Source organism: Bactrocera oleae, chromosome 6 (assembly GCF_042242935.1).
Source record: "Bactrocera oleae isolate idBacOlea1 chromosome 6, idBacOlea1, whole genome shotgun sequence".
Lineage (NCBI taxonomy): Eukaryota > Metazoa > Arthropoda > Insecta > Diptera > Tephritidae > Bactrocera > Bactrocera oleae.
Genome location: NC_091540.1, coordinates 63,816,048 through 63,830,221, shown reverse-complemented (window position 1 = coordinate 63,830,221; position 14,174 = coordinate 63,816,048). Strand labels below are relative to the sequence as shown.

Here is a 14,174-nt window from a genome sequence, read left to right as displayed (position 1 = left end):
CGACTTGTTCCAAAATCCAGCTCATGCGTCTCGTCTTGTACGCGATTATTTGACCAAAAACAACGTAAATATTGTTCCGCAAGCACCGTATTCACCCGACATGGTACCGTGTGACTTTTTTCTTTTCCCTAAACTCAAATTGCCGCTTCGTGGAAAGCATTTTCAGTCGATTGAAGTCATAAAAGAGAATTCGAAGAAGGAACTGAAAGCCATACCTAAAGCGGCCTACCAGAAGTGTTAGGAAGATTGGAAAAAAAGGTGACATATGTGTATCGCCTCTAATGGTGACTATTTTGAAGGAGATAAAATAAATATTGAAGAATAATTAACCGTTTTTGTTGTTTGAGCCAGTCTCGTTTATATTTGAGCAGAAGGTATTAGGTGAAAGTCGGGTTTACTTTAAGAGACCTAAAGATATTATGGTCAAAGCTTCTCAAGAGAATACAGTTTAAAATTGAGCTTCAATAAAAACTTCCGGTTGGTATAAATTTTAATTGCATTTTATTCGAAAACTAAACTAAAACAACGAAAACAATAATAACATATAACAAATTAGTAACAAATGTTACAGTGACGCACTAACTATACGCTCAGTGTCTCACACGGAAGCGTCTTGCCTCATCATTACCGTTACTGAGTACATTATTGTTACCGCCATCGCGATAATGATAACCATCATTTGCTAAGTAATGTGCTGGTGTAGGCTCAGCCACCTTTTGTAGAGTGGGTTCCGCGAAAAATACTGGCGTGTCGGATACGCCATTGTACTGCGTCATCAACTGTTGATGTTGACGAACAAAATCAACAGGTGCTAATGGTACCGACTGTGTCAGCGCGCGGTATTGCTGATAGTTGATTGGCTGCGCGTCTACGGACTGTGGAGGAAGATAGTAGTTGGCGGGCTTCTCTTCCCTCTCAGCTGCTGGTGGTGGTGTCGGTTGTAGTGCTGAGTGGTCATCAAACATTTCAGAGACTTCCTGCGCAGCTTCGGCAACATTTTCAGCCTCGCCAAAAGGACTGAGATATTCACGAGATGGCTGCATTGGCGGCGTTGCCGGCATTAGCGGTGCAGTTAATTCACCTTGCATTTGCATTGTGGGTGGCAAGTAGTGCGAGGCTGGTGGTTGTGCCATCTCTTTTTGTTGCTCCATTAGCTGTTGCATTGTCATGGCATGTCTGTCGCTTGAGTGTGGCGCGAAATATTGATTGACGGGCATTTCATGCATCTGCTGTTTTGGTGGCAAGTACTGTGGTGCTGGCGCTGATTGCTGCTCCAAATGTTGTTCATTGCTGGCTGGCATTGTTGGCGCTGGCGCCAAGTATTGTCTGCTTGGTGCACTCATTGCAGGCATTTCATGCATTTGGTCTTGCATATGCATCGGCATTGGTGTTAGATATTGTCGCGATGGTGCAGCTGGTGTTGGTTGTTGCTGCTGCTCTTGTGCTTGTTGATATTGTTGTGATTGCTGCTGTGTTTGCTGTTGCTCTTGATCTTTTACCATTGGCGCCAAATACTGTCTGCTGGGCATATCTGCTGCGTTTGCTTGCCTTTGTTGTTGCATTTTCATCATTGCTGGTACCAAGTACTGCTTCGATGGCATATCACCACCATCCCTCATCTGTTCCACGGTGTTTTCGCTGGTGCCAAGTACTGTTTCGAGAGCATGTCAGCATGCTGCCTCATCTGTCCTTCTGTCATTTCGCTCATCGCAGGCGCCAAATACCGGTTACTTGGTGCAACAATTGCTGCTTGTTCTTGCTTTGCTGGTTCGGTCGCTGTTGGCGCCGGTGGTGCTGGTGCCAACAGTTCTCTTGGCATCATCATAGCCAGCGGTTTCTCAACACCACGTTCAGCTGCGCGCATGCCATTTTGTCCCTGGTAGTTTTCCATGTTGCCACCAATGCCATAAGGCATGCGTCCCGGTCGCAGATATTCCGTTTGTGTCGGCAACTCGCGCAATTCCTGCTTCTCAATTGTGGTCACTGTGTGCTGCCCACGATGGGTTAAGCGCATGCTATTACTCGGACCTATTAGCACTGCGCTGCCGGCCACAACAGGTGGCATCATCATTCTTGGTGGTATGTAGTGTTTGGCCAAATGTGAGACATCTGCGTTGGCAGCGCCTAAGGTTGCACATGCCACAAGCGTCAAAGTGAGAAAATGCTGTGCAAAATTCCAAATGTGTGATAATAAATTAGAAACGGTATTTGTTTAATAACGGTGAATATTTGTGTGTCAATTGAAATACTAACCATTTTTGTGGTGTTTCTTGTTATTATTGCCTCTGCGCTTCTTTTTTAGTGTGAAGTGCGTCGGTGCGTTGGTGCGTCTGTGCGTTCTTCTATAAATGCGTGACTGCGTGCGTGCTGTGGCGTTGTTTCGGCGGAGCGCACTGCTAAATTGCCGATTCGATTGTGATTGCAATTTACTAACGAGCACTTGCTTTTTATATTCGAGCGTTGGAAACAAGTAGACCTTGAGTAGTTACACTTTAATATTTGAAATATTACGAAGAAGCGTAGACGCGTGCGTACATAGCGATATTGAGTGGGTCTCATGACTGATTTTTGTATTTTTATCACCTTTTTAGTTTTTTTTTTGCAATTATTAAAGTTCAGTGTACTCTTTGGCTGCACATTTGGTTTGTTTTCAAGATGATCTCTTCTCGTTATTGCTTGATGAACACTTTCGGAAGTATTTGAACGGTACATACGAACATTCATAAAGGTAAAGTTTTGCAGAATCGTAAAGTTGTAGTATATGCAGACATATTTGTATATAGATATAAATGTATATAGATATACATGGTATATAGATATATACATATATATCTAAATAGTGTATATAAACATAATTGGATATAATATTGAAAAGATGCTGGCCGATAACCAGAAGTTGGCTCTATTCACTCGAATATGTGTAAAAATATTCATTAATGTTTGTGGGTTTGTGTTACTGTTACTGTTATATTAAGCTGTCTTGGACAACATATTGATGATAAATAGCAGTAATATTTTTAAAAACGTGTAAAAAAAAATTATGAAGTATTATGTTCGGGTGCAATCGGAAATTATATAAACATTAAGTTTTTTGCACTAAAGAGCTTGGAAGTATGTTCAGGTGTCAGTAAAACTATAATAAATACAACCAATGAATGCAATATTCATTATTGGGAGGAATTCTAAACATACATATAACAATCAACCAGATGGACGAAAATCATTATATTGCGTTTATAGGTCTTGGAGAAACATATGGATCGATTTCATGTATATTTAGCACCAAACCCTACTATTTCTACATGAATATGTTCACTTAATGTCACTAAAATATTTACTAATATATTCGGCAATAGAATATAAAAGAGAGTATTAGGTATACCATCCGATCAAAATTGGCCCGGACTGACATAAAAACTACATTTTCACAAATTATATTTCAAATCTTAATTATCGCCTTCAAAATAGGCTACTTTTGAGCCAATACAAGCATGTCAACGATTAATAAATATTTCCATACACTTGTTATAAGCGTCGGATAGTATGCTCTTCAGTGCCTACAGCGAATTTTGACTATTTGAACAGTTTAGACGTCATATTTCATAAACCAAAGTCTCGTCAATAGTATGTAACATAGACTCCTCAGGAAGTTGTCAAGCATCTCTTGGGCGACCTCTACTTGGCGTCGGTTTTGCAAAAGAATCTGGTCTTTTGGTATGTGTCTAGTAGTGACGCGCTTCCTATCCAAAACATTAACCAAAATATGTTTAATCGATCCTTTAACTTTTTTGATGTTTTCGTCATTAACACAGGTGGATGGATGGCTCTTATGAGGCAAGATTTTGATGACTTCACCATCTTCAATGAATGCTTTCCATGGTAAAAATCGCCACAAAAAGTTATCGCGTTGTAAATAAACAGCCGCCAAATACTTGTTAATTGACATGTGGAAATAAAACTTCACACGAATATAAACCAATCTAGAAAAAAGATTTATACCGACTCTGGTTGTGCGCGGTATTTATATGGATCAGGCTGCGTGAAATTTGATCAGATTCTCATACCATCTAAACTGAAATTTGACGTTAATTTTATTAATATATCTAACATTTTGGGTAAAATGTACGGTATAAAATCAACCGGACGGTCGATCACTTACTGATGTTTATTTTACGTAAAAAAGGCGAATAGAATTTAGAGTAGCGTTATATGGGAAGAAGGCGCGTTTGTGGTCCAAATTTATACATCTTCAAACAAAGAGCAATGAAGGTAGTCAAGTGATATGATATTTTACTCATAAATGTGTGGACCCATCCATATAGATCAAATTTTGTATTATGATACATTCAGCTTACACAACAAACCATTGCCACATATTTTTACATTTCGAACAAGAATGCTTAGGGAGCTTTCTGAAACATTTGAATAAAAATATGCCATTTTCTCGGAAGTTTCTATCTCAATCAGTTACTAAATTGAAAACAACCGTTTTTCGAATTAAACTACAATACTCTGTGCAACAAGTTTCGAAAGTATAAATAATTTTAATAAAGCTAAAATAAATTGGCGATTTCACATATGTGTCTTTGAACTATTGTAGCTTTGGCCAAATCTTTCGTGGCTAAAATTAATTATTCCTGCGGTTTTGTTGAATACTTTTAAATAACAAGTATCCAAACTATAACATTGATACTTCATTTCAATAATAATTTTTGATTTTTTTTACAATAAGAGATTAATGGCTGTATTCTCTTAACGTCTCCTATTGGCTAATAAATAATTTCTTATCTTGAGTTTGAATATTATATTTTATTGAAACTTCAATGCGCCAATTATTTTTTTATTTTATGCAATCCTCGTATATTCTTAATATTATACATTGAGTATGCTTGTCAAGTTATACAGGGGCGTATGAGTAATATTTCTGCCAAAGGCATGTACTTGTATTCATTCGAATTTTTGTTAGTTTGAATAGCATTTAGGTATAAATAGGATGATAGGTAAATTTCTACATTTTTATGGTTTTAATATACATATATCGATTTTTATAGATTTCTATAGCGACTCTGAACAAAAATAAGTTTTATGCTTGTTCATAATCCGGAGGTTTTTTAATATACATAAGCCAAGTGATAAACCTTGTTAAAAAAACTTAAAGTCGATATTAGTCTAAATGGGAAACGAACGTAAGTAAAATATGTCTTAATATGAAGTTTTCAATTAAGTATGATAATCAAAAGGTATTAGTTATAAAAAATATATTCGGGATTTTATATTACACCATACACCTTTATGTCCGATTAAGCTAAGAGAGGTTGCTTATATAGTATTTATAATATTATAGAGTTCTTTATTTATTGAGTAAGCTTATAAAGTTAAAAAAAGCTATCGAAAAAGATAATTCAAAATTTGGTAACATTTGGTTAAGAATATGTTACAGTTGTTCCTACAGTCCTCAGTAAAATAATTTCATAAGTAAGTCTGGGCTCAAAGTGATGAGTTTAGGAAGTCACAAACAGTGAAAGCATCAGTTCGCACATATGATATTTGTTAAAATGTCTTAGTCACGAATTTGTATATGTGTTCAAAAAAGCAAACCACAGTTGGCAAAACATGAATTCAGCAACTACATATTCGTTGCCACCAAACAGATGAGCATAATGAAGTGATTGGCTAAATTTGTTCACACATAAGCGTCTTGTTCGATTCGCCAACTGATAAGTGATTGAAACAAAATTTCGTCTCCCATACTAATCACACGCAACAGCTTCAGGGATCAGCTGTTGTTCAGTCGTTTAGATACGATCGGTGAACGAAACAAAGCAGGCTGCTTAGATACACAATAATTACATATGAGCGTGTGTGTGTGTGTATTTCAATGCATTGATGTTTAGTAACGCTGACTCATTACTTTAATGCCAATAAATGAAATATCAATGAAAACGATTAATTTACCTTTCGTAGCAGCGCGTGGTATTGCTTAATTGAAGGTATGCACGCAAGCGCGCCTGATGCCGCTGAAACGTGATGCTGCTAAGGCGAAATGTGGCGTTGGCGGTGCGCGCACACACATACCAATATTTATGTGTTTATGTAGCATGAATACTTGGATGGTTAGCAAAACCACAAGACCGCCGCGCATTTGTGCGCACCGCCAAACACCTGTGCTGTGGCTAAGGTCTTTAGTGAATCTCTTTACGGTACTTATTTGCCGCACTTTCTGACAGTTTCAAGTGATTACCGTTAATTTGTTGGTAATTGAAAGGGTTTACAGAGCATTTTGCCAATTTGCACATTTTGCTATGCGCCCGCATTTGGCGAATGTGAATTTATTTTTATTTAGCAAAACAATGCGTATTTTCAATAGCTTTGACTTTGATCGCGGCAATAAAGCGAACAATAAAACTAAAATCATCTCACCTTAGCGAAATAGCATTGTGGTTCAAGGTCACTATTGGATACTTAAGAATCGATTTTATTTTCAATTATTGTGCACATAAATGATTGTTTCTTTGTCTATTCGCTAGGTATGAGTTGGAACCATAACGTGTGAAACTTTTATGGCACGAATGTTTACTCAAATGATAAGGTTTCATACTCCTAATGTTTTCACTTAAATTTGTTATAAATTCAGAAGTGCTTGCAGGTGGCGCGTGATTTTGGTGGCCAATATTCGTTTGGGAATGAGTCGTTTAGACAGTGGGACAACTTCCGAACATTTTTAAGGCGCACCCCTAGTGTAAAATAATTTTTTTTTTTAATTCGTTGTACCTTTCAAAATATCTTATAAAAAATTTAAGTCAAAATCTTAAAGAGTTTTTGAGTTACAGCCTTTTAATGTGTAGCCGCTCACTTCAATCAGCTTCATCAGTTTAACTAGAAACCCGTTGTTTTATTTTTCAAACTTGCTTGAGTGATTACTCAGAGATAAATGCTCCACTTCTATCAAATTATTTCTTTATGTTCTGTATATAGTTATAGTTCTCCATACAATGACCTATTTTTTTTATTTTCAATCTGATAAATAATCGAATTTCCAAAAAATTTTTTAAACAATTGATACAGTCATTTTTTGTTTTAATTCCCAAAAATTAGTAGCCGGTTAGGGACGCCTGAAATGTTATCTCAGGCATATGATATGTTTTTCTTTTAATTGCGGTGAATTTTTAGTAGACAAAGTTAAATTTTGCCACATTTTGGACGTGAAAAGCTTTTAGTAGAATTCAACAGCCCTTTGGAGCCGGTATTTTGCGCTTCACATGCTACGATCATATGTTGATAGTTCTAATCACATATTCTTCTGTTGTTTATGAGAGACCGAGATGATTCGAATTATTTGGAATTACCATAAACGATGCTGCTAAGATGGCTTCACCCACACAATATAGTGTCATAACTTTAGCACCTTGGAAGCAATTGAGTTGAAAAAGTCGAGCATTTCCCTTAATAGTAGTAGGTTAATGCGACTATATGTGATTTGCAAAGAAGTCGGATTGTGACTGGTGATGAAAAATTGATCCTTACGAAAGCCCCAAATGCAAAAAATTATAAGTAAGACCTGGTCAATCAGCCAAATCAACAGTAGAATCGAATATCCATCATGTCAAGGGAGTTTCAGAAGGGCTTGAGATATTATGAGTTTCAAAAACCGGGTGCAACCATAAATGGGGAACGACACCGACGACAACTCATCAAATTAAAACAAGCTAAAAAAAAAATCTTCCTAACAATGCTGGGTAAAAACTATTTGGAAAATAGGGACTGTGAAGTTCTGCCTCACCTGCCTTATAGTCCAGACCTTGTCCCTTCTAACTACTTTTTGTTCCGGCCGATGTCGAATGCTCTCACTGGGATACAGTTCACATCGGAACAGTTTATCAAAAATTGGCTTGATTTATTAATGGCCGCCAAGCCGACGCAGTTCCCTTTTGGATGGAAACCAAAAATTACCAGAATGATGGAAAAATGTTATAGCTTAAGATGGGCACTCCGAATGATTAATACTATTGTAATATAATACAAATAAATTTTGAAAAAAAACGAAGCATTAAACTATACAGCAGAATAGGATCACTAAAGAACTCGTTTTCAAACTTCAACTTTGTGGATTATAATTAAAATAAGTATTCAATTAAATGCTAATTATTACGATTAATGCAGTTACTTTACACCTTAAATCAGAGCTTAGACAACACCTTATCGCTTAAATTTTTTGAAAAAAAAACATTTATTTTTTTATGCTTTAATTGAGCCGGAGTTAAAAGCTGGTATATGGTACGGTCTAAATAAAGTTGATAGATTTTGTATTACAGACAGTTTTCTTTAAAATATAATTGAAACTGGCCAGCAAGTTTAAGGGTTTTGTTAAAAATCTATAAGCTTAGATCATTGCTAAAATGATGGCTCTGATGACATGCCAGGTCTGTACCAATTAGACAGGCAAGTCTAGAGAGCCTAACGAGTGCTTTCAATATGACTTTATCCTCAAATAGTTATTGACTATGATAATTGTAATCATATTGGCCCAGGAAAACTACGATTAAGTAGACAATAACGCCTTGGGATATTGACTTGTTTTTAATCCCAAAATAGTTACGGTTTTTTATGTAATAAAATATACCATATATCCATATGGGGAGCTGGGCTTAGTTACTAGAGTTCTCTACCATTTTCAGTTTTAACTAAAATGACCAAAATGAAAATTTAACCAAAAAACCTCACATAAAATAATGGGCAGTTGTGGTAGTCCTTGGGAGAATATCACTATTTTATCCACTGTTAGGTAGACCAAACCGTCTACAATTGCTCTTCAAGATTTTTGTTGTTGTACGATTTAAAGCCCGTACAATATAACGCGTCGGTGCTTTCGTTTTATTATTTCGAAAACACATTTCAAGGAATTTGAATTTTATAGCATAGATATTGTATACTCCAAAATACTTAAGTATTCGAATAATTGCCACGCCGTTATTTTTCTATTTAAGGCCGCCTTGACATTATTTTCTCACAACGGCGACAGAATCACGACACTTTTTCATTTAAGTTCAAAATTTGTCTATCAATCACATACATATTTTTTTCTAATTTGGCACACAAAATTTTACGCGTTTTTATAAAATTTAGTCGCCTTTTATTTTATACATAATTATTATTAGAAATAAATATTATACGTGCAAGAAGAGTCGATTTCATTGCACCGAGCCATAACAGAGAGCTTGCGAATATTTATCGTTGTACATATTTCCTTCGGACGTGAAAGGCTAAATTATGAATTGTGCCACATGTAAAGTGAATAAAATCGGTCCGAAGACCGCACCCTTCGGCGGCTACCTATGCAGCAATGAGCACATGCAGTGTGGCAACTGCAATGAGCGCACTGACGGTCAATGTGGCATTTGTGAAACGTGTACATCCTTTGTGCAGATGAATTTCAATCAACGCGAACGCAATACTTCGCCTGTGCGACGCTGTTACCCGATGGCAAGACCGACACCGACAGCACAAAGTTTAGATGTGGAGAGCCACTCGGTAGCAGCCGCCACGCTGGAAACGGACTCATCCTATATATTCCCGAAAGCGCTGTATGCCGATATGGAGACACAGTCGAGCATCTCGCAGGAGCAACTGAGTATGCACGAGTCGCATGATGGCTTCAGCGAAGATCAAGGTGAAGAAATTCATCAACATTTGATCGACGGTATGACAGTTTTCTTATTTTTTATTGTCTCTTTCACTAATTTTTCGGCTATGCGACAACAATAGCAGATGCAATGGCGGCGGCCATGGCTGCTGCCACAATGACGCCATCACCCACGCCAATCTCCATGTCCATGTCGGTGCCGATGTCGATGAATCAGTACTTGCCGAACGCACAGGAACGCATACAAATGGAGACCATATACTTCGGCAGCAATCATCAGCCACAGTCCGCATCGAACTTTACCTTTCAATTTCGTACAGAAAACGGTTTCATGCGTCTAATGCAGCAACGTGACTCGAGTGGACAAGCGCTGGAGGTGATTGAAGCGCCGAAGAGCATACAGCTGACAACGGAGCATACAAATCTCTGCGATAATTCCTATGATGGCGGTTGCGAAATGGCAGGTAGCGTGGAAAAAGAAAAAGGGCCTAACACAACTGCCGACGTAAGTATAGTCACAATTAGCGTTACTTCTGGTATTTAATATTTTATGCTAGGAGACCGAGGACGTCATACATACATCCGAAATACGTTTTATGGATTCGACGGAGAGCATGAAGAACTATTTTTCCGGCGGCACAATGCATCCCATACTCAAGGTGAAGAATGAACCACCGCGTACAAGCACGACCACTTATAGTCGCAACTTGCAACCGCAAGAGTCACTATCAATGAAAAAACTGCACGACTTTGAGACACGCAACACCGCACATCCCGCCGAGCTGGTCGAGAGTTATTTGCGTAATTATGGGCCACTTGCGTTCTGTCAGTTTCCAGCTTATGCGTTTAGTCACAGTTGTCAGGCGAGTACTTGTGACAATCGCAATCAGTCCGTTGTGCAGTCGCAAACGCATTCGCAAAATCCAACACGCAACGTTTCGGCTTCCACCGAATCGGAGCCTACATTGGCCAGCACTAAGAAGACAGAGTTACCGCCGGGCAAACACTTGCCACCAGATTATTTTGTTATGCAAGCTACGGGTGTGGCAACGCCAACACCGGGTACGCTACCGGATCCGGATAAAGTATCACGTCCCAGCATTGATATACGCATGCAGAAGGTGTTGGAAACATTCCAAGAAGATCCACGTACTCCAAATGTTAGCGATAAGCCTATCATAGATCAATCGAAGAAGTTTTTGAAGATTATGGACGCTTTGGAGCCCGCGCCAGTTCTTGAACCGGCAATGCCGTTGATTCCGGAAAAACATGGTGATCAGTTGAGCTCTTGCGAGTTGCCAGTCGATAACGCAAGCATTGATATTATGGCACAGCTTTCGAATACGCACCGCGCCTTCTATAATCCACCAACTAATAGTCGAATAAATGGCGCTTTTAACCCAACCACCAATCTTTTGAACAACGAACCACCACCGCAATTTCAACTTGTCACCTGTTCCAACATAATGGCAGCAGAGCTTTTGCTCGCCAAAGGTCGCTTTATTAATATGAAGCCCACACCCGCCTGTCACCTGACCATACCACGTCCGCCCATCAAGTGCCCGGAATCGTCGTGTCAACGCATGATTTTCGTTTCGGATTTCAATAAACATTTGATTGTGGATCACAGCATGTTACCCATGGAGCGTATAGCGCCACGTCAATGCAAAAATTTCTTTCTCGATCCAAAGTTGGCACATCGCGCTACCAGTAAATGTCACTTACTCTATTTGATACGCGATAAAGTGACCGATTTGGGTAGCAGCAAATTCAAGGATTTCCTGCCTCTTTTAGTGATGACCACACGCATTCGTCTTTCGGATTTATGCTGCATTGATGGGCGTGAATTTGAAAATTCCGAACAGAGCGATACGAATCCGGAGTTTCTGATGATCTGGTTGACCGGTATTGTGCCGGAGGAGTTTCCTGTGACTACCAGTTTGACTGTGTGGTCGCGTTCGGGTCAAATACCCACTTGCCACATGGTGCATTCGGGCGAGATGTATTCATTACGCAAGTCGCAGGAAATCCGTGATGTCTGCCGCAGCGGTCAAATGTTATTACTTTCCAACTCTGAAGTGCACTTACTCACCAATGCTGGCAAAGAGATGCTGGAACTGCAAATTGTCATACATTAAGTGAGTAATGCGAGTAACTACGTAAGATGCTTGTAAAGAAGTGGTCCGAATAGATAAATGTGGCTGTAGAAAATCTTGATGGAGAAGCTCCATAAGTTAGTCTGAACAGTTTCATATAACCAAAAACATTTAAACGTACAATCCGATATCCAATATATATTTTATATACAATTTAGTTAAACAGTAAAAAAATGTAGAGTTGCTGAAGGAAAAAAACCCACAACTTACGAATAAATATTGTTCATTCATATATACATAAATGCATGTAGGCTTTCTATGGCTGTAAAAGCGTTAGGCGTTGGACTCCAAGTAGTGTTTTCTGTTTCATTCCTACTTCACATTACACGGTGCCTTCTTTATTTCATCCATCTCAAGCGTTCACTTTTGAGTACCATCACTGGCTATTTGCGCTAATCAAATCTTATTGCGGTGTTGTGTTTTATACGTTGTGTGACCGCCAACCATTCTTAAACTCAGAGCATTGTTCCGTACTCATCGCTGGACATGGTCATCAAACAGCGACCACTTATTTTGCGAGAACCTTTCTGTTGCCTGATAATATTGAGTGTCTTCACCTTATCAACATTTACATTTTAGTCACTCATGAAGTGAACCTTGACTTGGAGCTCCTAAAATCGCCAAAAATTTTGCACACTTTGAAGGGTTAGACGGGTAGATACTTTCCATTCGACAGTTGTACTCGTTGCAACAGATTCTTGCTTTTTAAACGCTTAATGTTTTTTCAAATCAAAAATTCATCGAAACTTAACCTCAAGTTTGACAATATGGAACTTTTTGACAACTGCCATTACCCGAGACTGATTAACTCCTTTAAAAACAGTAAGTATAATTCTAAAAACTGTAGGAAGCATATTTTGCACATGTGGCCAAGGTTTGAATAAATGTTTTCGATAATTGTTGGTTTTCGAGTCTTTTGATAGGCATATTTCGATATATTTTATTAAACAGATAATATTTGGAAAGGTTTAGATCTAAAAGTCAAATTAACGTCCATTTATAATTTATCATAGCATTAATAACAGAAATAACTAACATTTCTTTTGCGTACTTGACTTATATTAAATAAGAAAATTTTCAAAATTAATTTAATTTTACATCGGAGTTAAAAATACAAACCTATTTGCAAATTTTTTTAAATAAAAAATTCGCAACCCTTGTCCTGGTTGGATAATTTCTTAGCTGCCATTGCAAAACTCAGAATGTTTTTTATTATTCACATCATCTACCAGAATAGTAATTCAGGAGATTTTATTCGAATCATTACACTACTAGGCAGCTATTAAAAGTCTAACAGAGGTGAAAGCGCTATATTATTTCAGTAAAAATAAATTTATTTGAGGTATATTTTGGTGCATCATTTTAAGTTACAAACAATTTTTTCAAGCGACTAAAATTTCCTAGTGGGATAGCTATTATATATCTACTATCGAAATAGCCTAAAAGTATGCAGCGCCGCTTGAATCGGAAGCAACAAGTGCATTAGAAAGCATTAAAATATTATTTAAAACTACATAACTGTATACTTAGTTGTTTATATCTATATAAAAACTAACTATATTCATTTGTAATCTAAGATATCCACCACACAATAAATCAGATCAATAACGAAGAATGAGAGAAGATATTTATCATCAAAGCGAGGCAGAAAATATGATTCGAATTTTCTCAACCTAACTTGGACCTGATTTGATGGGTAGAGAGAGTATTTTACAGTAGTTGAGTATATGTCCGACTTGGCTAAAATATTCTAAAAACAAATGTCTGACGAGAGATACAAATTTGCATCGTCTGGATCTCGCTTACTTTTCTAGAATTTAAATTGAAACACCTAGCCAGACATCGAGTACGCTCTCGCGGAAAGTAAATTCCGCCAGAATTATTTATATGTTGGAGAAGATAGTCTAATCAACTGAGTTTAGTCGTTTTGCTCTTCCGTAAAAAGTTCTGTATCATATTGAAATTTGCAAAGCGTCTATAGAAATATAATGGACACGCCTTTGCTTTTTCACTTCGGGTTTTGATGGTTAAAAAATAAGCAAATTCAAATTGCTACGTGAAAATGAATAGTAGAAAATTCTAAGCAACAGCCAGCAAAATATATTTTACTTTAAAGAAAATTTTTAAGTGAGGTGGCTGTTCTTTTGGCAGTCGTTGAAAAAACAGCAGTTCTATAAGTATATTCGATGAAAGGTCGACGCTGGGTACTTTTCGTGTGCGACGTGGACAGGGATTGGGATTTATAAGTTTTAAGACCGCCATAAATGGTTGATGGATTTGTTTCGAAGCTTATTTGAAGTATGCTGACAGTCTGCTTATTGCCAAAACCTTGTTTCCGTTGGTCAAAAAGTGGGTTCCAATACACGCTTAGAAAAAGG

The 14,174-nt window shown here is 37.8% G+C and overlaps 2 protein-coding genes across 3 annotated transcripts; one reads left to right on the top strand and one right to left on the bottom strand.

Moving 5' to 3' along the window:
* Positions 1-1,615: 1,615 nt before the first annotated feature.
* On the bottom strand, positions 1,616-2,479 carry LOC106621087 (uncharacterized). The gene is made up of 2 exons (XM_036364728.2): positions 2,254-2,479; positions 1,616-2,164 (listed from the first exon to the last, which is right to left on the bottom strand). The coding sequence occupies exons 1-2, from the start codon at positions 2,254-2,256 to the stop codon at positions 1,616-1,618; spliced, it is 552 nt and encodes a 183-aa protein (XP_036220621.2). The 5' UTR covers positions 2,257-2,479.
* Positions 2,480-9,051: 6,572 nt separating this feature from the next.
* Positions 9,052-12,038, top strand: LOC106621089 (uncharacterized). Of its 2 annotated transcripts, XM_036364729.2 has the most exons (4): positions 9,052-9,697; positions 9,763-9,906; positions 9,961-10,145; positions 10,198-12,038. In XM_036364729.2, the coding sequence occupies exons 1-4, from the start codon at positions 9,268-9,270 to the stop codon at positions 11,776-11,778; spliced, it is 2,340 nt and encodes a 779-aa protein (XP_036220622.2). In that variant the 5' UTR covers positions 9,052-9,267; the 3' UTR covers positions 11,779-12,038. The 2 variants fall into 2 exon arrangements, with proteins under 2 accessions (XP_036220622.2, XP_014095274.2); XM_014239799.3 differs by having other exon boundaries at positions 9,053-9,697; positions 9,763-10,145.
* The last annotated feature ends 2,136 nt before the right edge of the window (positions 12,039-14,174 follow it).